The 24,645-nt window shown below is 45.2% G+C and overlaps 1 protein-coding gene across 1 annotated transcript; it reads right to left on the bottom strand.

Annotated features, from left to right (window-relative positions):
- Window positions 1–712: 712 nt before the first annotated feature.
- LOC111857213 (cytochrome b-c1 complex subunit 1, mitochondrial-like) lies at window positions 713–11,977 on the bottom strand. The gene is made up of 13 exons (XM_072715715.1): window positions 11,841–11,977; window positions 10,703–10,843; window positions 10,355–10,441; window positions 9,654–9,783; window positions 8,585–8,783; window positions 7,502–7,581; window positions 7,142–7,257; window positions 5,245–5,388; window positions 3,173–3,333; window positions 2,672–2,757; window positions 2,015–2,103; window positions 1,534–1,609; window positions 713–1,291 (listed from the first exon to the last, which is right to left on the bottom strand). Exons 1-13 carry the CDS (start codon window positions 11,901–11,903, stop codon window positions 1,227–1,229), a joined length of 1,437 nt encoding a protein of 478 aa, XP_072571816.1. The 5' UTR covers window positions 11,904–11,977; the 3' UTR covers window positions 713–1,226.
- Window positions 11,978–24,645: the final 12,668 nt, after the last annotated feature.

Consider the following 24,645-nt stretch of genomic DNA (forward strand, 5'->3'; position numbering starts at 1 on the left):
CACATGCCCATTCGGCCTCGCTTACGGAGAGCCAAAGGGACGCAGGCCGGATGTCAGCCGCTGTCATGGTGATCCGCTCAGCATGGAAGACTTATACTTCAGCTGATGGTTTGCAAGCCATGGCATTCTAACAAAGGAACACAGACAAGCACACACACAAACAGACCTATACTCTTTGTGGGGACCATCCATTCATTTCTATGGGCAAAACCCTAATCCCAATAATGACAACCTTAACCCCTCCCCAGCCCCAACCTTAACCATAAGTAACCAAACAGAATACAAGTCTATTGTCATTTTTAGTTTGATTGCTGGGACAGGTTTTTAATTGAAATCCCCCTTGCGGGTACCGAAAAAATTGTCCCCACAATGTGAAAACAACAGGCTTTTAATCACATTGTGGGGATATTTGGTCCCCACAGTGCAATATATACCTGGACCACACACACAGGCGTGCATACACACACACACACACACACACAATGTGTAAGAAGGGATATCGAATAGAGGCTCTACTGTAGGACCTTTTTGAAAGGCACTTAACATGGAATATCTCCAGTATTCAATAATAGATAATCAGCTGAAGTATGCATAGTAAAATATAATTACCGACCAGCATAAAGAAACCACATTAGCTATAAAACATAATAATATGGTGGATGACAGAAGTGGATTGTGGATGAGCAGAGTATGAAAAACAATCACCAGCGTGTAGCACTTTATAATCTTTTATTCAACCTCATGGAATGAGATCTTCTACAATATTATCAAGTAGAAGACAAAAAGGAAAACTGCAGGTCACATTGACAAATAAATACGCCCCCTCCACTCCCCTCTGCTACATCTGATGTCCAGCAAGACCCTAGGGGGTGAGTACAAGCTCATGTTCATGATTGCAAAGCTCTCCTCTGTCACTCTCCCCATACAGCACAGAATGCCAGCCAGCCATCCTGAAGCACGCTGACATCAGAGAGTACTGTCAAACCCCATAAAGCGTTTCCTACCAAATTTACAGTCTCAGAAATAAGAAAATAAACAGCTGAAGGTGAATAAAACTTCATAATGTCAGGGCTGAGTATGGGAGAGAGAAGAAAACGGCTGACAGTCGAGGAAGGATGGATGGATGGATGGATGGCATTCTTCTGTGAGGCAGAAGGTGGAGAGGTGAGAGGGGGAGCAAGACAATAGAAGGGCGGCGGGGCACGTCGAGGCAGGCGGCGGCAAACTCAGATTCTCAGCCAGTACATGCTGCTGCGGACGCGGTTGTAGTCAGGGAGCTGCTCGATGGGACCTGGAGGGGGCAACAGTGAGCGCAGAGCTCACAGCTCTATCAGACATACGCGGGCAGACACCCTGCAAATGCCTCGCAGTCAACATGTTCATGTTTAATGCATACACACATGCACAGCTCACCACTGTACGCACACACACACACACACACACACACACACACACACACACACACACACACACACACACACACACACACAGATACATGTGCGCAGTGTCTTTGTGCCATTGGCTGTGACTCACCCACTGCGGCCACGGCAGGACACTTGTCGTAGATGTATTTCGAGCAGACGTCACGCACCATCTTGGCGGTGACAGCCTGGGGGGGGGGGGACACCTTGAGTGACACTGATGCCCATTTACCATGTCAGCAAGACGCTCACCACAAGGGTCAAAGGTCAGGCCTATTTAAAAGGAATTCACTGTATTTACTGATAGCAGGCCTGGGCAAGTATTTTCTATGGATGACCAACTCTGAGCTTTACAGGAGCCATGAAAGCTACAGTATTTATTACATTTTTTATTTTATTTTTTTAAAGACCTTCATTCGGATTCTTTTCTGAAGAGGCTCATTTTGTGTGTCAGTATTGAGCAGCAGCTGACAGAGTGCGGCTAGTGCTGAAAGCAGGACATTTAGGCCACAACAGCGAAGCGTACGATTCCATCACGTACTTGGCGATGCGTCTTACGTTAACGTAAGAGACGAGGCTCAGGAGACACTCACGTCGATCTTGGCGTCCCACTCCGCCAGGGGAACACGCCGGCCGTGTATCAGGACCTGCCGCCCGATGTCCTCACACGCTGGCGTCGTTCCTTGGGGGGTGGAGAGCGACAGAGTGAGCGCGAGCCGGTGGGGGAACGCTAGGCGGTCCGATTTGGCTGGACGGCATGGACGCGGACGCTGTGACAGCACAGGCTGACATCCTCTAACTGAAGCTCCGGAGGGAGACTGTGCACCACCTGTGCTCAGAATATAATGCGCAATAAACTTAAGTAGTTTTCAAAATAAATGAAATCAAGTGAATTTCACCGAGCTTCAGACTGAGCTCTGATTTTTTTTTCTTCTGAAAAGCTAAACCAAACTGGAGAAGAATAAAGAGGAGTGGGGCGGGGGGCGGGGGGGTGTAGGCATGTTGCTGATTTATTCAAAAAGTTAATATGGTAATAGCCTTGAATTATTCACTTGGGAAAATAACACAGAAACAAATATGATTAACTGCATCACCCTGAATGTCATTAAAGGAAGTGAGCAGAGCATCAGAAATGAATAGTCAAGGTGGCAATCAGTGTTACGAGCTTGTAGAGCAAAGCCAAGACCACACAGCGGTAGCAGGGAAGATGAGGCAGCACAGCCGGTTACCGGAGACCGGACACTGCTTACCGTCCAGCTGGTCCAGCAGTGTGGCCTTCACCACACTCTTGGCCCTGGCCACGTCGCTCTCCGTCACGGTGGTGCAAAGGTTCATCCTGTGACAAGGAGAGAGAGAGGGACACACGGCCGTGCGATGGGCAGGGTGTACAGAGACTGCGATGCCCCGCGATGCCGCATTAACAGGGTGAAATGGGTGAGAAATTCTGCCCACGGGCAGGTGAGTCACTCTGGACACGCTCGGTATGAGGGAATACCGATTACCGATCCGACGAACTAGTCAGGATGCCTCAAAACACAAGGCTGCAGATGGAAGCGGAACGGGAAACGATTCAGATTAAACAGAAAAGGTGGCAGCAATCTGCAGAAGCTTCTTAATGCTTTAGCAGAAGCATAGTGCTTAAGGTCATCCCTGCATGGTGACGTCATGCCTGCATTTCAAACTGCCGCATGCTGTTATTTAATAGGTGAGGAGGGGAGGGGCGGGGGGCGGGGGGCAGCTGACGCACTGACCAGGTGTTCTGCACCATGAACATCATGTCATCGACGTGGTGCTTATCGGAGACGAAGTATACACCCAGCAGACCAGTGTCGGCATAGGAGGTGTGGAAGGCGTGGTACCGCTGGCACAGCTTGTCCTCCACGGCGGCGCGTGCCAGCCGGCTGCTGAGGTTCTGCCATGACACCAAGAACGGGGGTTAAGCGACGGACCCGCAAACAGCGATGCCAACCAGCGATGCCAACCAGATGGGTCACAGATCAATAACACATTATAGGTACAAACTGCAGCAAATGGCAGCACATGTGAGGTGATGAATGACAAGGTAATAATATAAACACACGTTATATACACGCTTGTGTAATACATGCAATACAGCACAATTAGAGATGGCATTGTATTTCATCAGGTCTGATCACGATAGCAATATTATAATACCAATCCGATATTTTTTCTCTTTTATCAACCATTCAGCGTTAAATAACATATTTGTATCAATAAATTTTAACTAACATGCCAAACTATCTTCATTTAGTGTAATAGGTTATTGTTGTTGTGCGTGTGCTGAGAATAGGATAATATAATGGTCATGTTGCTCAAACAAAAGCTGCGCCGCTTCGCTACAGGAAGACATCCACGACCAGGATGCTTTACACAAGGCTGATTCTGTGTTTTATTCAGCAACAACTCTCACAAAAACAAACAAAAATATTTCTTAAAGTGCAAATTGTGCAGTCTGACGCCAAATTAAAAATAAAGAAAGCAATCATAAAAATATCACTGTACACCCCAACTCTTTCAGCACAACCAACAGTAGGGGTGCAATAGATCACAAAACTCATGATTCAGATTGGATCACTGCTTTTCAGTCACGGATCAGATCATTTTTCGGATCAGTAAAGACAAGTGGGGGCGGGGGCAAATATGACTCTGCTTTCCATTTATTAGTGAAAGATCTTACAGAACACGTAAAGCAAGGAACTTTCAGTATGCTGAACCATGGGGGGGGGGGGGGGTCTCGGTCCATTATTACACCACTAGCCAACATGATAGCTCACGTGATGGTGTTCAGCAACACGTCACCCTCACTCCTATTTACAGTATGTCGTACTAAGGTGACAAGCATTTTCGCACATTTTCAAGCTATTTCAATTACAATTACAAGTACAATTTAGGACATAGTTAATGTCCCATATGGAAATTCTGACCAATAGGGATAACTGATATAATTTTGTCTAATATCACTGATAACCAGCCAACCCGAGTCACTCGCCAGCGGCGACCAATAAAATCCCTCGTCCTCCACTACAGAAAATGGCTGATCACCAAATGCAATCATCTGCAATATTTCTGTCCATAACTCTGTTGCTGTTAACCTTGAATTGTTGTAGAGTTTAAATATTGGCCAGCAATATTAAGCAAGATTGACACATTGGACTAATACTTGATAAAAGAGATAAAAAAAAAAAAGGTATCACCAATATCGGTGCGATATCGTGCATCTCTAAGAATTCCAAAAGGGACAGCAGCTTTTTAGATGGTTCCACAAAATGTGTCCCACATCCCTACTGCTGCTTTCTTGAAGGAGAGGCCTCTCAATCGCAGTGCCTGAAATACCATTCATGTCCTGTTTTTAAACATCATTCCTCCACCAGCAAAAGTCATGACTTTGACTGCAGTTTGCTCTCAATGGTAATTTTTGCAGCAAAGTGTTTTGCATAAGAAGCGTCACCATTAATGCATGAAACTGTACATGAAGTCAGCATCTGCAAAGAGCTGGAGCATCAGAGGCGATGGTAAGAGAGCCCAAAGCACAGCGTCTGCCAGCGCCCAGCATCACAGGGTGTTTATCCTGCTCCCCAGGATACATTTCACAGAGGATTGAAAAATCAATGCTAAGCTCAAAATGAGATAAAAACCTTACAACACCACAAAAATGCTGCCATTTCTCAGGGGGGGTGTAATCCTTTGTTTTGTCATCTGTAATCCTGTCAGTGAACTATCAGAGGCAGCAGAATGGAGGGGAAGGTAATCCCATGATGCCTTGGTACTGATCCCGGCAGGGAGACGCCCCTTGGACTCGTACCTTCCCACCACCGTAGGTCACGTCGTAGCTCCCGACGATGGCATTGGCCAGCATGAGGGGCACGAGGTCAGGACTGGTGGCGCTGGCCCCCTCCACGGCGATGGCTACGTGTGCCAGGGGCATGGCGTCATCACGCATGCGCACCTGTGGGGGGGGGCAGGAGAGGTGGGAACAACCAAACCAACTCAAAAACATAAGTAAGCTGAAGGCTCGATTATACTACCACAGCCACAGTGACACTTACACTGTTTAACCTCACTATGATGCTCACTGTACAATGACATTCTACTACAGCATTTGACAGCTATGGAAAGTCATCACTAATAGGTGATAGATGGCATTCCTCTGTAAATTTCTGTCATCTGTCCAGGTCTTCAGGTATCCCAAAGGTATGATCCTGGTTGACATGGCTGAGTTCTTCCACCGTGTTGCTGGTTGTCCTGTTCTTTACCTTATTCAAACATTATGGTTCCCAAAGCACTGGATCTTGGCATAACTCATTCAATTGGGTCATTTGTGTTTCATGTGAAAATTCTGGTTTGATTCGAACAAAATTCTACTTGTTTGTTTTCCTTGTGGCCCAATTTTCACTTTCTGCTGTAAGTTGGTGTCATCAGTATATAGAAGGTCATTGAGGTTTCTTCATCCAGTGTTAAGTCTCATTGTATGTTCTGGATACAAGATGAATAGGTGCGCGGCCAATCTGCATCCTTATCTGACGGCTTTACTAATCCTGAACCACTCAGTTTCTCCACTGACTCTGGATTCTCATCCAGTTCAAAATTCTCTCTTCATGAGGAGATTTGCTGATACACCCATTTTCCTGAGAAGCCCATGCCAATGCAATCAAAAGCCTTGTAATTAATAAAAAACATTTCCCTCCTCCTGTTATTCCATGGTTTTTTTTTTATTATCTACTGTGCGTCATCAATGATGTCTCTTGCTCCTCAGCCTTACAGTTTGCACACTGTCAGGTCTTCTATGGTATTGAATATAAGCAGACTCATTCAACCTGTAGCACACTGAGTTTGCATAATTCGGTCAAGACTCCAACTGTTCTTCGGCCGTCAGCTATCCCTATGGCCGTCAGCTATCCCTATGGCCGTCAGCTATCCCTATGGCCGTCAGCTATCCCTATGGCCGTCAGCTATCCCTATGGCCGTCCTTTTCAGCAGTAACAGTAGTGACATTTGACCATCCCCATCCATTATTGAAGGCTCCTCCATGGATCTGACCTCATTAAATGTATCCTGTCTGTTGCTGGCTTCACTACAGAGGTCTTATACGTCTTCCTTCCATCTCCATTCGATCTTTGCTTTGTCATCTATTATTTGGCTGTTGATGTCCTCCATCATACTCCCTCAAGGCTGACACTTTCTCATATCACCAGGAATAAATCTTGCTTGCATGTCTGGTGTATTTCAGCCTGAGCAAACACTATATAGCCAAACACACGGACACGAGCTCGTCCAACATCTCATTCCCAAACCAAAAGCACTGACATGAAGTTGGAACACCCTTTGTTGCTAGAATACCCTCTCGTCTACGGGGAAGATGCTGGAACATTTATGGTGGCATTTGCTGCCATTGAGGTTGGGTATTTGATGTTGGATGGCCAGGTCCCTTTCTGAGCCGGTGTAGCCGAACAACCACATGCTCTCAGATGGTTCCACTTCACAGTTACTTCACACTGGCCAGGGCAGCTCTAGCATGGCACACATTTGGAAAGATGTCTATCCTGCTGCCAGTGTTTGCAGGTGGGGATTGAATGGTTGTGTGCTACACCAATGTCAGCAATGGGTGTGGCTTAATTAGTTCTTCCAATTAACAGGGGTGAGCTAGTGGTTGCTACAGTTGGATTTGCTATCTGGGCCAGCATGTGTGCAGCCAGTCTCACCTCACTCCCAGTAAAGCGGCAGCGTGACAGCACAGGCACAGCGTCTCCCTCGTACTGGAAGGACACGCCCCCCAAGTGCTGGCGAGCCAGGTCCACCAGCTCCCGGTGATTCACGCCTGCGGGGGCAGGGTCACATTTCCACAAACAGCATGGAGACCAGCCAAACATGGCAGAAAAGCATCGATGCAACAGCAGTAGATTCAAATGAAAAACAATCTGATACAGCCAAGTGCACCAAAACAAGTCCACAAACTCACTCAAGAACTCAATGCGGAAACAGCATGCATGTCGTCAAATGTGAGTCAATACAGATTGAGAGCAGAAATCAAAGGGAATTTCACAGGAATAGAAGAACAGCACCTCCGGCAGCAGCCAGCACCATGCGAGGGGCTTTGAAGTGGCTGCTGATGAACTCCAGCAAGTCCTGGCGAGTGAGGGTCCTGCAGCATGAGACAGCAGAGTAAGGGTCAGACGTGGCTCTACAGGGTTAGGGCGGCCCGACACGTGAAAAAGTGAACAGACTCAGGGAGACTTAGGCAGCGGAGATGAAACGGAAGGAAAATTTTTGAATAAGATTATATTGACTGAAATTCACGCCAATCAATGTTATCGTAGTACTGTTAAAATGTGCTGAAAATGTTCAAAAAATACTGACAAATTGAAATCACTTCAAGTTCTATACTGAAAAACAAATAAAATTAGCAGCACTAAATTCTTCATGTTTGCATGAACATTAAAATAATCACATAGTCAATGCCTCATGTAAACATATTAAAACAATATTAAATGTAGATTAACACTAAAAATCTCCGGTGCGCTGTCACTGACTTCCGGCATGTTTTCACTCAAACAAACAAACCCACTTTGCACGCTGCGCCTGCGAACCTGCATCTGAGAGACTGTTGCCAACTTTGGTTGATGTTGTACAGTAATTAATGCAAGTTTTCCAAGTGTGGTATCAGCCACAATTTTAATAATTGATTAAAATTTGAAACTTTGATACTTTGTTGCGGGATACTAAAGAATTTTCACGTGGTTTACCGTGAAACTGGTAACTGTTTCATCCCTAAACCAACACCAGGTATCAAAAAGGCTGATTTTCAGTGTTTTTGAGGACAAGTAGGGCATGACTGGGATTCATTAAATGATGAGATGAGGACATGCTCACAAAGATTAACAAATCAGATGGGCTTTATTGTCATACCATTCATATGCAGGTAAACAGTGGGACCCCCAGAGCCATGAGGCAACATACACACAGCAAATAACAAGAGGAGGGTTTTCAGAGTACTTAGGAAGTACAAAAACACAGGACAGCGTGAAATTGGGGGTGAGCTCAAGGGTTTACAGATTGCTAACATACATATTGCACTTAGTAACAGAGCCGCAGCATGAAGGGGTGGGAGAGAGAGAGTGAATGTGGAAGCATGACTGGCCACATACCTGGCATTGTGGGAGGGGCCCAGGGTGCTCTGTCCCAGAGGAGTGCCCTGGAAGGAGGTGGCGTGCAGGAGATCCATGCAGACGTCCTGCAGACTGCCCTCCATTTCCTCCAGCTCCTGCAGCACTACCCCCCGCTGGTGCTCGATCTCGGCCTCGCTCAGCAGGCTACCCTGCACCACCTCCGCAAGCAGCTCCACGGCTGGGAAACACGGCCTCCATTACACACACACACGGATGGGCGGGACAGACAGGCAGGCAAGACGGACCGACGGGACAGACTGACACACGCAGGCACGGCCTAAGGAGGCGCGGAATTCCCAGTCTATGAAATGGCTGCACTCCATAGGCACTTTGCCGCAGATGTTCAATAACCAAGTTCCAGAGCCATCTCCAACTTTTGTAGTTCCTGGTCTCTTTCATGTGGTGCCTCTTCCCACCACATAATAAGAACTGGGACCTTAATGCTAAATAAGCGTGGGAGACACATAGGTTAAATTTCACTACACCGCCACCCCAAAACAATGGAGGATAAACTAGTAATTTTGTAAGTTACTGGGGGGATTAATCACACAATCTGAAAAATGGGACACAGTCGTTGATTTACATTTTATTTATAACATGTTTATAACATGTTTATAATTCTTTATTAAACCTGGCCCCGCAGAATAAAAATAAATAAATAACGTCCTTCTGCTAAAAAGCACTCTTACTTTCACTGCCAACATCGGAGATATTGGACAAAAGTATACTAATGTAGTCATTGATACATTTAATGTAATGGAGATGCAAACATAATTCATCTGCTCAATTTTTGTTCCACTACTTCCATCTCTTTCCCCAGCACTTCTGTGCAACTCCCATGTTAGCGCTGGTGCTTGTTATCATCCAATCAGCAAAGCTTATTGCTGTAAATCCCACCCTAGCAGTTCGTGATTCTAGTCTGGAGCAGGGACTCAAAAAATGGTCCCAGATCTACCCGGTCCTGCAGGGAGAAAGCAACTCAAACTTCTCCCAGGGAGACAAAGGCTCCCAAGGGCACAACAGGGCCCCAAAGCCGCAAAGAGCTCACCTTTAGGAAGGTCCTTGGCGAGGCTCTTCATGTAGTAGGCGGTGTGCTCACGGGAGGTGTAGGCACTGAGGTGTGCGCCCATAGACTCCACCTCCTGCTCCAGTGCCCCCTGTGGGTACTTCTTGGTCCCCTAGGAATTTAAAATGGAGGAGAAAGGATTAAGATGGAACGCATCATGTAAGATATTAAGAGCAGCTTAAATAGTATTAAAAAACCAAAACACAGACATAAGGATCCACTGATCAATCGGCTTATGACAGGAAACGGCCGACTTTCACCATGATCACTGCTGACCGACAATTGGCCAGTCAGCCTAAATACTGCCAGTTTTATCAGCAGGTCAAGTAATTTACCAACATTAAATTTTGTCCCAACTAGTGGTGGGCGACATGGCAATATTTTACCTTAAACAGGTACAGTTACACAGATACACATTTCATAGAATCATAAGAATTGCAATAAAACACTACATTCAAATTTATGTGGCAGATGCTTTTGTCCAAAGTAGAGTTCAAGTGAAGCAACAAGCACCTTACAAACATACACGCTGTCGAATGGGTATAACAGGTTTAAAAAATGAAATAATACGTAACAGATAGATCTTCATACTGTTAAGGAGGACAGCAGGAGAGCAGCTGGCTCTGGGTGCATTTGACCATTTCCAGCCAGCCAGACTGACGGATACCTGCTGAAGCCGTTACCTTAAAGGCCAAGTGCTCCAGGAAGAAAGCGGCTCCGTTGTTCTTCGTCGTTTCATAGCGACTGCCGCAGTTCACCCACAGCCCTACCTGAAGGGGGAGGCACACAAACCACCTCATATTTAGCACATATTTAGCCTGATTACCGAATAATAATTATTATTATTATTTGCAACACACTTCCATAATGACAAGGAACTTCAAGGAAAAATACTACAACAGTGTATATTGGCCCAGTACATTTATTGTCAGCAAGCAGTTTTAAGGGCCGTTTTTTTGCCTGGCACTCGTGGTGCGTGTGTGTGCGTGTGTGTGCGTGTGCGTGCCGATACACGCGTGGCACATGCTCACCGTGCAGGTGCTGTGCCCTGTCTCCTCGGAGGCGACACGCAGGCCATTGTCCAGGGTGCTGAGGAGCGTCTCTGGGTGAGCCTGGAGACTCTGGGCGTAGGAAATGCTACCCTGTCCCCGTTTCCAAGGCAGGAGGACAGGCTGGGAAGAATAAAAGACAAATTATGAGGTCTTCATGCTGGTTAAAAACTGAACATAGGAGGGAAAAACTGTGCCAGAAAGGCCTACTTTAAGGGCTTGGAGCAAGATATTAACCGTGACCAACCTGGATTAAAAGCATTTCCTGTATATTGCAAAAACTTGAGTACAATGAAATGTATGCATAACAATCATTCATCAATCAATTCATCCTCCTACCCAATAAATGTACCCTTATATAATAATGACTAGTTAGTAAAACATAGAACTAGCTCTGGCCTTTATGCTTGTATATACTGATATATAAGTAGCTAACTTCATATGAAGGACAACGCAACAGATTCATGTTATAAGTACTATAAACAGCTTATCAGTTAGTTAAACTTATAGTTTACAAAATCATTCCTTAAGCAAATTACACAATGATCATAAATATCGTTATTACACCAAAACAGTTTTAGTTTTTATTTTCCCCATCACAGTCGGTTTATGTAACGACAGGTCACAAGATAATGATTAAATCACTAAATTTATTAATAGTTTTAAGCAGTTCAGCACAGGAACGAGTCTAGGTTATACTTTCGAGAGTATTTAATTCAGTGTTAACCTTTTAATTTCGATTTTGTGACTAAATAGTCATTATTTCGAAATAAAGCACATTCATTATATAGGCCACCAAACTGTCCTTCCGCTTCCTCTGCAACGTTAGATATTTGCATAAAACCAAAGCAGTTATACAATTGTTAAAATGGTATGATAACGTTTAAGAAACAGCCATCCTAATCCGCACCGACAACACTGTAATCTTGTAATGACTCTGTACTGTGTGACCTTCCCAGATCTGCTAGGCTACTTGCTAGCGCAGACCCCTGATTCCGCACTATTAAGGTGATCCCCGGGTTGTTTGTGGAGTTCTTGTGCCTTGAAGCACAAACAAGGTAAAGCATATAGGGTTTATAATAATACCACTAAACAGTAAATAAAAAAATCAACGACTTACACTGCGAGCTTTAGCGATTGCTCGGCCTGCAGAGCTACCGACCCTCCACATGGACGCCGCCATCTTTACTGTGGGCAAACTCACAGCCACTAGGTGTCAGGAGCGACGCCCGTGCCTCCGATGCTATTATTGGCAAGCTGCATTCAAATAGTCATCATTATAATAGTCATATTTCAATAAATTCAGTTTCAATTAATGTGCATTTAATTTTTTTAAAACCGTTTTTAGTTTTTTACATGCATGTAATGAGTTCTATTAACTACATTTTGTGCCTGAAACAGCAATGCAACTCTCCATCAATTTTTTTAACTGCTTGTCCTATTCAGGGTTGCGGGGGTCCAGAGCCTATGGGCACAAGGCAAGGAACAACCCATCACAGGGCACGTTCTCATAGCAATCACTCACACATGCACAAGTTGGTAACTCCAATTAACATCAGCATATTTTTGGACTGCGTGTGGGGGGAGACCATAGTATCCAGAGGAAACCCCACACAGGGAGAACATACAAACTCCACATACATTGTACCCTGACAGATATGTGAACCCTGGCCCCAGCACTGCGAGGCAACAGCGTGAGCCACCGCACCACCATGCCACCCTGCAGCGTTCCAGTAGACCCAATTCAACTAAATATTTAGATTATAGGTGACAACTAAGCCGGGAAGATGGATTAGATTGTAAACATGGGGGATAATGAGAAAATATTCCATTATAAAATGTTTGTCAGGTTGTTTGGGTTGCTGGGAAATTGTATAATATACTTCTCTCATTCTTAGTATTGCATGTATTTTGCCAGTGTTTTTCATTTTGTTTGATTATTTTTTGGATGAGTTTACAATATATGGCCAAAAGTATGTGGAATTGTATCATTTCATCACACCTGTTGCTGACGTTGTTTTAAGCACAAAGTCACCCAACCAACCTGCAGCAAACATTAGCAGCAGAATGGATGGTCGCACAGAGCAGGTTAGTGACATTCCACTTCATAATAATACCTTTGGTTTCAGAATGATACTTTTGGCCATATACTGTATGTTGGTAATGAAGTAAACACCCTTAATTTGCCATTTGCACAAGTACGAGTACAGGAACGCTTCCCTCTTCCTATGCCATCTTGTTTACCAAAGTTGGGGGTCAGAGCGCAGGATCAGCCAGTGTGTAGCTCCCCCAGAGATGGGGGCTAACAGCCTTGCTCAGGGACCCATGTACAGTACATGCGACTATTTTGCCAAGGCTGAGGCTCAAACCAGTGATCTTCCAGCCTACAGAGCTACTCACTGCCCCAATGCCTAGTCACTGAGGGCAGACATTTTAATTATAGATGTGTGCATATTAATGTTTGGATAATTTAGTAATGCATTTTGTGCACATGGACCATTTTTTATATGCTTCGTAAACACTTTTGCAGAATTCATGCAGCTCTTAGTCATTATTGTGGCACCCGTGTGGTCACACGCACACACTGTAAACAGAAGGGATTCCCCAAGAGGCAACATCTCGCTGTGAAACAAAGCATGAATATCGCATGAAGCTCATGAGAGGATGCCTGAAACCCGACCCATGATCTTTCACACCTTCTACCAGCCGATAAAACATATTAAAAATGCATAACTTGTCATCACTGTATTCATCACTTTCTTGCAAAGCAATTTTCCACCCATTATATTTAAGGGTGTCCTCATTATTTATTAATGGAAAATGTCATTTGCACGGCACAGCGAGTGACTGGGAAAAAAACAAACAAGTATGCGGGAGTCTCCACTCTTCTCACAGAGAATTATATACACTGATCCGCCATATCATTAAAACCACCTTCCTAATATTGTGTAGGTTCCCCTCGTGCCACCAAAACAGCTCTGACCTGTCAAGGCACTGACTCCACAAGACCTCTGAAGGGTCCCGTGGGATCAGACATTAGCAGCAGATCCTTTAAGTCCTGTAAACTGTGAGGTGGGGGCTCCATGGATCGGACTTGTTTGTTCAGCACGTCCTGCAGATGTTCAGTCGGACTGAGATCTGGGGAATTTGGAGGCCAAGTCAACACCTTGAATTCTTTGTCATGTTCCTCAAACCATTCCTGAAGCATTTTTGCAGTGTGGCAGGGCGCATTGTCCTGCTGAAAGAGGCCACTGTCATCAGGGGATACCACTGTCATGAAGGGGTGTATCTGGTCTGCTGCAGTGTTTAGGTGGGTGATACGTGTCAAATTATCATAGACATAAATGCCAGGACCCAAGGATTCTCAGCAGAACATTGACCTGATCACACTGCGTCTGCCAGCTTACCTTCTTCCCATAGTGCATCTTGGTGCCATCACTTTCCCAGGTAAATGATACACAGTCACCTGGCCATCTACATGATGTAACAGAAAACATGACTTATCAGACCAGGCCACCGTCTTTCATTACTCCATGGTCTAGTTCCGATGCTCACACACCCATTGTAGGCACTTTTAAGAGCAAACTGCGATCCACTGCGTGTTCTAAAACCATTCAATCATAGCCAGCAATAACCTTTTCAGGAATTTGTGCTATAGTACCTGTCTTATGGGATTAGACCAAATGGACTCGCCTTTGCTCTCCACACGCATCAATGATCCTTGGGCACCCGTGCCCCCAAGGTTGATTTACAATTGGTCTTCCTTTGACCACTTTTGGTAGGTACTGACCAATGCATAATGAGAAGACAGCACAAGACCCGCCCTTTTGGCGATGCTCTGGCCCAGTCATCTACTACCTTACACTTTTTTCCTGCTTCCAACACAATAACTTCAAAAACTAACTGTCCACTTGCCTTATATATAACGGCACCCTTGACAGTTGCCATTGTAACAAAACAATCAATGTCATTCAGCTTCACCTGTCAGTTGATTTAATGCTATAGCTGATCGATGTACATTGTAGATCTACTAATCAGATATTATTTTTTTGCTTAGTAAGAAGATCATTTTTAAAAGGAATGTGCACTGTTTTCTATTTATAAAGGTTGATTTTTACTAAAAAAGCTCAGGTCAGCTAGCAGTCAGAAGATTGCAGCCCCTCCCAGGAATCTGAATTCACAATCTCGCTAAATTATGTGCAAATGCAGGGATGTGCCAGAGCAGGCGATATTCATCATAACACTGCACTAATGAAGGTGCTTAACAGATCGCTGCAATAGCTCACGCCATTTTCACATCTTGTTGAGCTGAATCATTTCTGGTTCCATGCTTCATTCGTGACACGGCCTAGCTGATTTATGAATTTTGGGGCACTGGTACATTAAAAAGTTTAACAAATTAAAAAAAAAAAAAACTGGCGTCAGAATGCCACTATATTTCAGTTTCTGTATTTTCAACTAAAAACTATGGTATGGTAACTTCAACACCTCCAGGTTATGGGCTTTAAGTGCCAATCCTAGGTCTGTGGGTGTGGAGTTTGCATGATCTACTCAAGTCTGTGTTGGTTTCCTTTGTTTACTCCAGTAATAATGGGGTATTGTCCACCAGGTGGCGCTCAATGACTATGTAAAACGACATCTCATCCTCATGGGTATGGCAGAGGACACACAGACTAGTTCTTTTCTGCCATCTAGCAACTATTGTGAGCATAGCATGTGTTAGCATGCAGTGGATGCCCATGAAGATAACATAACATACGAGATAGCTGAAGAAATGGAAGTATAGCTAATATTTTTTTGACAATACATAAAATAAAGCTTAAGACGCAGTCTATTTTTGAGCTGAAGCCAGGTATGGTTTGCTGAGGCATTGTACTATTACTTTTAGCTATCATGTTTAGCTATAATCCTTATGGGCTGTTTTTCTTTTTTTAACTCCAAGGCATAAAGACTGTGGAATGGAATCAGCAAGAAACCCCTGGTACATATTTTCAAAATGGCCTATTAAAACATCCAAAGCCACACAATGAAACATGGTAAGCATTTCATAGGCTGGTTGAGTCAACGGCTGCTGTGGGATTATGGGGCCCAATATGTTAATGCCCATATCTGGTATTATAAGTCACCAGATCAGACCTGTTCTCTTCTCCCCATTGCGTGGTGTGGTTCTCTGGGTTATGACAGAAGGTTGCTGGTTCAAGTCCCCTGCCTGGTAAAGTGGCTTTACTATTGAGCCAATAGACCCTATATATTGGACCATTGCTCCAAGGGATAGGGTCTGATGCTGCTCTCTTAAGTGTATGTCTTTGAACAAAGGTGTCTCCTAAATAAGAAAAGTAAATAATTGTCTATGGACCCCTGACTTGGTGGAAGAGTACCGGTTCCCATTAATAATGAAAACGTTTGTGCACTCAAAACGTTTTAGCAGTACCAAAATGCACAGAGCCTTAGATGTACAGGCCTTGTTTCAGGATGTGCAAATATACCCCCTTCTTGACTGTATGTACACTTACCTGGCATGTCTGTGCAAAGGACTGACAGACAAAGTGAGCCCCATTTAGAGGCAGGTGCTGGAAAGTGCTTATTGTTTATTGAACAATTTCAGATAAGTCAAACTAAGCCTGATAAAACTGCAGGCTGAGCGCAGTCAAGCCAAAGCTGCCCTTTGATTCATTTGACAAAAGATTCAGGAGAAAGGCATAATAAATATGTATTTTTCAGTATCATTGCAACAGATTGTCTTATCGGTCACCCTGGATCTCGTATTAATATATTAAGTGGCATTTCCTTAAACGGACGGTATCACATCTCCCACTAAGACCAGCAGATAAAGTGGAAATGCAAACAGACCTATAATGGCCAATTAAAATAAGCATTACTGGAAGCCAAAACTGGTGTTTGAAATATTGGCTGAGTGAAGTGTTGCCATTTATTTCTGCCTTTACTTTGCTTTACTTTCACAAATGACAGTCATTACAAATAATTCATTTCAAATTGTAGTGCAGACGTTCATTTACCTCTTCTTACTTGTTTGGTTATTTAATATTAAACTGTAGGTAAAAAAAACTACAGTGCTGAAAATTCAAGAAAGCTATTTCAAACTTTATGCTATTAAAGTTTGCTATTACACAGCACCTCCCGGCACCCTGAAAGACACCTTCTGCTCTCTGTTATGTAGCAACTTGCTCCCTAATTAGTTTGTATGTGTAGCTCTGTGCTCCTGAATCGCTTCTCACATGGTCCTGACGTCTTTCCATTATATATACCATTATATACCACATTCATGTCAGTCCTGGTTCATATTCGTTTGTGACTAATGAGATTCGAAGCCGTCAAACTTTCCTTGTGCAATAATCCTGTAGAACCTGAAATATTCTTTTATGGTCTAGAGAAAGCAGCGATATCTTTTTCGTTATATAAAATCAAAGGTATAACAGCAGGGACCCTCAGACTGCGAGCTTTTTCTCCGTAGATGAGACTGGGCCACGCGCTGCCTCTGACTGGCAGCCAGCTTATAAACTGGCACCGTGACTCCCAGTGACCCGCTGCATGCTTTCTCAGCCTGGGTGAAGGACAATCCCCATCAAATCCCCACCCACCACTTGGCCCTGCTTTACGTTCCAGGCAGTTCCTAGCAAAGGTGGTAATTACAGCAGAGCTCCACAAAGAGCCCCTCTGCAGCGGAGGGAATAGGCCTGCCCACGCCGCAGCACAGCGCGTTAGACAGAAAGAGAGACAGAAAATGGGAGGGTGCCGTGGTGACGACACGCTAACAGTGGCAACTTAAAGAGGGAACACAGGAAGGGGAACACAGGAAGGGGAACACAGAAGGGGTTACAGGGGGTCCATTAGAACCTACAGAACAGGAATGACATGTCAGGCAGCGGGCATCCAGGAATACCTGTATCTGTCATCAAACACCCATTTCACTACCCGCGCCCCAGGTACCCAAACTAGCTCCTGACACATTCATTGCCTGCATATCTGCCTCAGCCGTCATTATGTAAGCTCGAGCTCTGTTTTCGATTGGCCACAAAATGACTCAGCCCAACCAACACCCTGTTACAGCCCTTTCCATGCCTCAACACTCATTTTGTTTTATTGCGTTTTCCCTGGTGCCAAAGCTGAAATGGCCCTTGTTGTTGTTCCTCTCCGCTGTTGCACACATCTCCTAACACCCGAAAGCCCCCGTTCCTTCCACCCACTGCTGGGTCATGTGTTTGTGTTTGCCAGCTTTCCAGGGGGCCTGCCCTCCGAAAACAAAAGCCTGATCATGTACCCCCCAGCTGCCAATTAAATTTTTAAAATACAATGCTGCTTAATGAACAACTCTACTCTGGCCTGCAATTAGCACTGGACCAGGCCAAAAACATGCATTTCTAGCTGCGCTGTTCCACGATCCTGCATTGACAGACTGGAGAGGACGGGTTGGCTGAGGCTCTGTGCTGCTTCCCGATACTGTAACACGGAAAGTCAGCTGAAAGAACACAGAGGGCAGACAGCGGCTGGTACCATCGGTGAGTGTGTGAATGGCGATATAACAGAAAGCCCTGCGGCACCCTTGACTATTTATCCAGTGTTCCAGGATGACAGGTGTGTAGATGTCTGTTGCTGGGATCCAGAGATAATTTGCGGTGGCTGTTTTTTGAATAGCCACTGGCTGCGTTGCGTCCCGGGCTGAGTCACTTCACCAGCCAGGTGTGTTTGTCCTGACGAACTCAGGTTGTTTACGCCTCCTTACCAAAACAGAGCCTCCCCTCTAACCGCTGACTGTGGTGCCGATTGCTCAACCCTGTGGTGGGGCCAGCGCTCAGGGACTGCAGCTTAACGAGCGTTTGGTGAGGAGTCTGCTGCAGGTGCGGCCTCCAAACTGCCTTAGCGCTACACAGACCTGCTCTTTTAAGAAGGGGGCTTTTGTAGGAAGTCATGATGGCCGGTGGAGGACGGGGAGGGGCTCCGGCATGAATGTGGTGTGTGTGCGTGCGCCAGTAAGGTCAGCCAGGCAGCCGTTAGGAGCCGTAGCGAGTGTCAGCCCTTTTGTGAAGCGGCCCCGTTGGGTCACCCCCCCCCCCCCCCCCACTTCGGCAGCCCACAGGGAGGAGGCGTGGCCATGGGGCGGCCCTTAAAGGCAGCGATTGAGCCGCCGTGTTTGCCCTTTGTGCGGGCGTGTGTGAGGACCCTCTGTACCACACACAGCCCCATTGTCTGTGCTGCACACATAGTGCCCCGTTGTGATGTCATGGATTGTGATGTCGTTCCCCAGCCCACAAGGGAAATGAAAATCCTGACGTCTCAGGGCAGTTGAAACTCACCATGGTGCGCACACACACACACACACGCACGCACACACACAGGTTTGTAATTATATCTTTCTGGGGACTCTCCATTCATTTCTATGAGGATATCTCTGGTCCCAACATGACGACCCAAACCCCTACCCAGCCCTAACGTTAACCATGAGTAACCAAACAAAATACGAGACTTCAGACATTTTTACTTTTTTGATTGTATTCACAGATCTTTGGGGGGACCTAAAAAATGGTCCCCAAAAACATCAGAATAACAGGCTTTTATCACATTGTAGGGGACATTCGTTCCCCACAATGTAATATAAACCTAATCCACACACACAAAGGCACTAGTGCGAGCTTCAGGAAACCATGCCGACCTGCTCTTCAGGTATTTTCCCGTGGATGACATCTGGAATGATTTTGAAAAGATTACCATTTCAGTCGAAGTCCTTGCCCAGTTCGGCTGCAGTGGATCCAGTTTTTCTGCCACGCTGCGCCTTTTTCCAGTTCTTATTAAACCGATAAGGTGCTCATTTCCTCATCATTTGCATGGCAGTTGGTAACTGGTCGGCTGCTTGTATATTTAAAGCCATGCGCAAATTGGGGCTTGATTTTTCTGATTTAGCTCTGAATGGTTTGTATAGCTTACTGGGTGTGAGAGTGGTACAGGGGTAGATGCCATTTTGATGAATACATCACCATAATATCTCGCAGATTAACCTGAAGTACAGTCATGGCTTATAAAATGTTGGTACATGGTTCAAAGATTTTTGCCATGAGTACTCAGACTTTCCTTACTTCTATGCATGAAACACTAAAAGTAACAAGTTAAACAAGGTGTGTATGACATGACTTTGCATTTTACACTTTATGTATTTATTTAGCAGAGGCTTTTGACTTCTGAGGCAGTAGAATTGATTCAATGCTACATACCGTTTGATATCTTGTCAAGTTCTTTGTAGCACAGATTTCTTTGACATGTCAGAAATGGCCTTCCTGTCCCTGGATGACTCTCCAATTGTCCTTCTGATTCCAGATTCTCGCACAGTGAAGATGCCCAAACTTTGCTAAGTTGTCCCTAATACTCTCAGAAAGGGTTACTTTACTGATCCAAGCATGGAGCGCTTATAAAGTGCTTGTAAAGGCATGATGGAGAGAAATTTCTAGAATAAGGACAGTGACTGGGGCAGGGCTGATAGAGGCACATATAGAGTGTCACAAATACACACAGAGTCACAGTGCCACTCATAGGTAAAGCAAGGCTGGGAAATCAGCAGTGCTTGGCCCTTGAGGACTGTGAACAGCCCTGAATTAGATCATGCTGTTTGACCACTGAGTGATACTTACAGCTCTTCAGCATAATATCCAATGTGAGACAATAAAGTTTGCAAATCACTCTGGATAAAGACAACAGATAAAATGTTGGTATAAAGTGCGGTATATCCTGATTACACATATAGGTCTTAAACAGAGTTTGTGACTGGGAGCACAGCCCTGATTTATTTACTGTTCTGTTGTCTTGTTGTTTATTGGAGAGTGTTTCAGTAGGGTGGGGGCTCTGTGCATGTTTGTATAGGGGAGGAGTTAGCTGTTAGCCTCTAATCCCGCAAACATCTGTTCCCAAGTTGGTCATCTGCCAGCACGTCACAAAATCCCAGAAGCCCTGAGTCATCAGGTCTGTCCGAGCACAGCGGGAGCTTGGAGAGAGTTAAACACCTCTTTGCTTAGCCCTCTCTGTGAGCTGGGCTGCCGTGACACGGCATTCCCAGCTCGGCCTGTCTACTGGCCGTCTGTCCTTTCAAATCACGCCGCTGGCTTCAACTGAAACACCTCCAATGTCACGAACTGTGAAAGACACTGAACACAGCACCTCTCCCACCCCCGCTGTCAGCTGAGGAGACAGAGGCCGCCAGGGGCCACAGAAAAGCCTTGATAAGGGGGCACTCTTACCTAATAGACAGATAAAGTGTGTTACAATGGCAGGCCTCCTTGCAGGGCCTGTGATAATGCAGATTAGGTGATTGTCTTTGAGGATGCTTGAGGCAGGCCGGCTGCATCGTGCTTTGACGGGAAACACATGGCCACCCGTCATCCTCAGTGGCCCCCCCATAAACCTCGCTTATAAATAGCAGCAGTTCTGCAGCAACTCCTGACCTTATAAAGTTCGGAGCTGAACCTGCATCAAACTCCCACACACGTTCTAGCAGAGGGACAAAGGAAATTCATCCAGTCTGAGATGTGAGAACAGCAGGCGTAATATGCCTGTAGGTCTGTAAGGGTCTCTGCTCGCATTATGTGATGCTGTATATTATGTGGGGCTCAGTGGGTTAGTATGCTGGGCCTGTAATCAGAAGGATGCTGGCTATAATTCCTGGGTCCCCGCAGGGCCCCTCAGCAATGCTCTTAACCCCCAGCTGCTGCAGGGACTGACAGACCCCAATTTATCAGAAATGTACATTGCTTTGGCCCGCAGGACGTCTACAGTCAGAAGGGAAAAGCGGCATCCAGCAGTTCCCGTGGACGTGACAGCACTGAGCGCCAGAGCAACAGGTGGAGTTCAAAGGTCAAGGGGCAGGCGGAGGGTGGACAGCTGTGGCCCCCCAGACGTGCACCTGTGCCAGGCTCGTTCTCTGGATGACACAGTTGTCACTGAGATGAATGGTCACACCATTTAGATGACAGCGGAACTGGCCTAAAAGATATATAGGGGCAAAGTGTGACATATTCACACTGCACTGCACAGCAACCTCACACACACACACACACGCACGCACACACCAAAAGTGGTATAGAGTTCATCATCATGTTACGGGTATCCTATGTGTAAGCTGCAAGTTTTGAATATTCCACTCAGTATAAAACAAGGCAATTGAGCAGGTTATCGTGACACCTAACATCCATCTGCAGAAAATCAAAGGGAGCTGTAACCCCAGCCCCCCCCCCCCAGGATGAGGTGAGTGTAGATCTCCACACCACAGGTTTAACTTCACACATAACAACCCTCCCCCACCCACCCCCCCACGAGATGTTTGGAACTCTGTGCCTGGCAACAGGAAAACACCACAATTTCCAAATCTGCATTTCCCACAGTCTTGCAGACATATGTCTGCGTGTATCTCTAAGGTGAAAGTCGCTTGATGCTCCAACCATTAGGTCTTTAGAGGCCCAGGAGCTTCACCTACCACTGAGCCTGGATCCCAGGTGGGTGAAGAGGAGAAGAATAAGACCAAATCAATACAAGTCACTCCGCAGAAACATACGTTATACAGTATGTCGTACGTTATACAGTATGTCGTACGTTATACAGTATGTCATATGTTATACAGTATATCGCACGTTATACAGTATGTCGTACGTTATGCAGTATGTCGTACGTTATGCAGTATGTCGCACGTTATACAGTATGTCCTACGTTATGCAGTATGTCGCACGTTATACAGTATGTCGTACGTTATACAGTATGTCGTACGTTATGCAGTATGTCGTACGTTATACAGTATGTCGTACGTTATACAGTATGTCGTATGTTATGCAGTATGCCGTACGTTATGCAGTATGTCGTACGTTATACAGTATGTCGTACGTTATGCAATATGCCACATGGGACTGTTCATTTGCACCGCGTCTCTCATGCACCCTCTGCAGGGGCAGCTTCTTGGAGAAAGCACCCTAATATGGGCACAGAAGAGTGTAAACTGAACGCTGGAATGCTGGCTTCAGCAGGAACGGGAGGTTTTAGTGCCTGCAAACACACTCAGCAGAGGGTACATGGGGGTCAGCGCAGCGTTGCGGGGAAAAGGCCCGACAGCTCAGCTCTCTGCAGCATGTTCAGAGCACATGACCAGTGTGGCCGACCTGCCATCAGGAAGACCCCCCCCCCCCAGTCATCGTGTTCCACAGCATGTCGTAACATCCCAAGCGAAGCAATCACAAACTGAAGTAAACAATAGATTCAAGACGTAAACATTATACAAAAGTAAACTCTATATAAAATTAGACAATATATCAAGGTTGTCACGCTATTTAAAAAAAAAAATACAAAGAAGCAGATCTGCTGCTTCAGTGGCTATGTTAGCATAGCGGGCTCTAATACTGAGCAGCAGCTGAAGGGCCTGATTATCTGTATCAGGTGCGTTAAACTACGGCTGCAGCTAATGCTGCGTTCCATTTCAACTCGTAATTCATAAATTCTGACTTCCTAGTCGGAAATTTCAACTGGAACGCCCCCTGAAGTTGGAGACCTGACTCGTGTACTTGAAGGAATCGACACGACCCCGAGCTCAGAATTGAAGATGGCTGTGCCCTTAATTAACAGAAGTTAAAGCTGCAGTTTTATACTGTTTATTAGCACTTATGTCTTATTTGTGGCTCATTAAATCGGTCGTACACACAGTGTTGTCCAACCGCTATCTGTGGATACGTTGCTACGCAAAATACCATGTAATGTGTTGTTAAACCACTGATATTGCTAACAACAGCTAACAATTAACCGGACTAGGACTGGGGCCTGATTCATTAAGTAGGATTTCTTTCTTAAGCGGGTAACTTCTCGGATTTAAGGTAGTCTCAGCTAAATAAAGGCCAGATGAAGGTCATTTAAACTGGGGTAAATTAAATCCAACAAGTTATCCAGGGTAAGCAAGAAATCCTGCTTTTTGAAATAGGTCCCTGCATGTATTGCTAAATGGCTTTCCGACTTGCTGTGCAAGAACGCTGTTAACTTGTGTGTGACGTCATTCCCAGTTCCGAGTTCCGACCTCCAAGGAAAATGGAACACAGCATAAGATGTACAGGGCGGGACGTTTCCTGGAGCAGGTTTAGGCAGCCCGATTGTAGGTAATAACGTAACAAAAAGTGCAGGAGCAGAGGTGGGTAATTCAGGTCCAGAGACCTAGATTTTGTTTCAACCAACCAACTTGAGTATAAAGAGCCACAGTCACAGAGTACTCAGAGTTAAAACAAAATCTTGGTCTGGACTTTTACTCTCTAGACCTGAACTATCCACCTCTGTGCAGAAGTGACAATTCATCACAGAAAGGCAGAAAGGGAGAGAAGATGCAGAGACAATTCAATCAAAAACTAATAGTAAAAGTATTGATTTGGTCTTATTAATCACATTTCAACCGTTTAATCATTATGCATAACATAGACTACATTTGTTTGTTCAAAACTCATGTAGTTCACACTTATTATACATACTTCCTACAAGTGGACAATCAACTTTCAGTTATACATCCAGTTCCTTAACCGCCATGACCCCTACAGGCCACAGAAGGCTTCTCCATTCTCTGAGAAGTGTACTGCAGGTATGTGGCAGTGGCTCTGCTATATAGCTCTCTGCCACTCAGTGCAGTCGGTATAGTTATATTTAGCAGATGCTTTTGCCCAAAGCGACGCACAAATGAGAAAAGCATGCGGTCAGAGAACAAGGTTAGTTGAACAAAAGTATAAACTCAAAGCTCCTTAGCCTCATTTTTACAAGACATTTGACTTTTCTTTCACACTAACCTTCACCTGGATAAGTTAGGAAATTTACAGGGCTTTTAAATGCATTGTTAGACATAATGACTGTTCTTTCATTGCAACATTTTTGCATTGCTATAGGACCACCTATGTGTTTAGCCTTGCCAGTAA

Source organism: Paramormyrops kingsleyae, chromosome 8 (genome assembly GCF_048594095.1).
Source record: "Paramormyrops kingsleyae isolate MSU_618 chromosome 8, PKINGS_0.4, whole genome shotgun sequence".
In the NCBI taxonomy this organism is placed as follows: Eukaryota; Metazoa; Chordata; class Actinopteri; order Osteoglossiformes; family Mormyridae; genus Paramormyrops; species Paramormyrops kingsleyae.

Excerpts from the sequence above, each read along its gene's own strand:
- LOC111857213 (XM_072715715.1), bottom strand. The coding sequence starts at position 11,903 with ATGGCGGCGTCCATGTGGAGGGTCGGTAGCTCTGCAGGCCGAGCAATC. Across the intron at positions 10,844-11,840 it reads CAATCGCTAAAGCTCGCAGT|CCTGTCCTCCTGCCTTGGAA; the intron begins GTAAGTCGTTGA and ends TATTCTTCCCAG. Across the intron at positions 3,334-5,244 it reads TGACCTACGGTGGTGGGAAG|AACCTCAGCAGCCGGCTGGC; the intron begins GTACGAGTCCAA and ends GTGTCATGGCAG.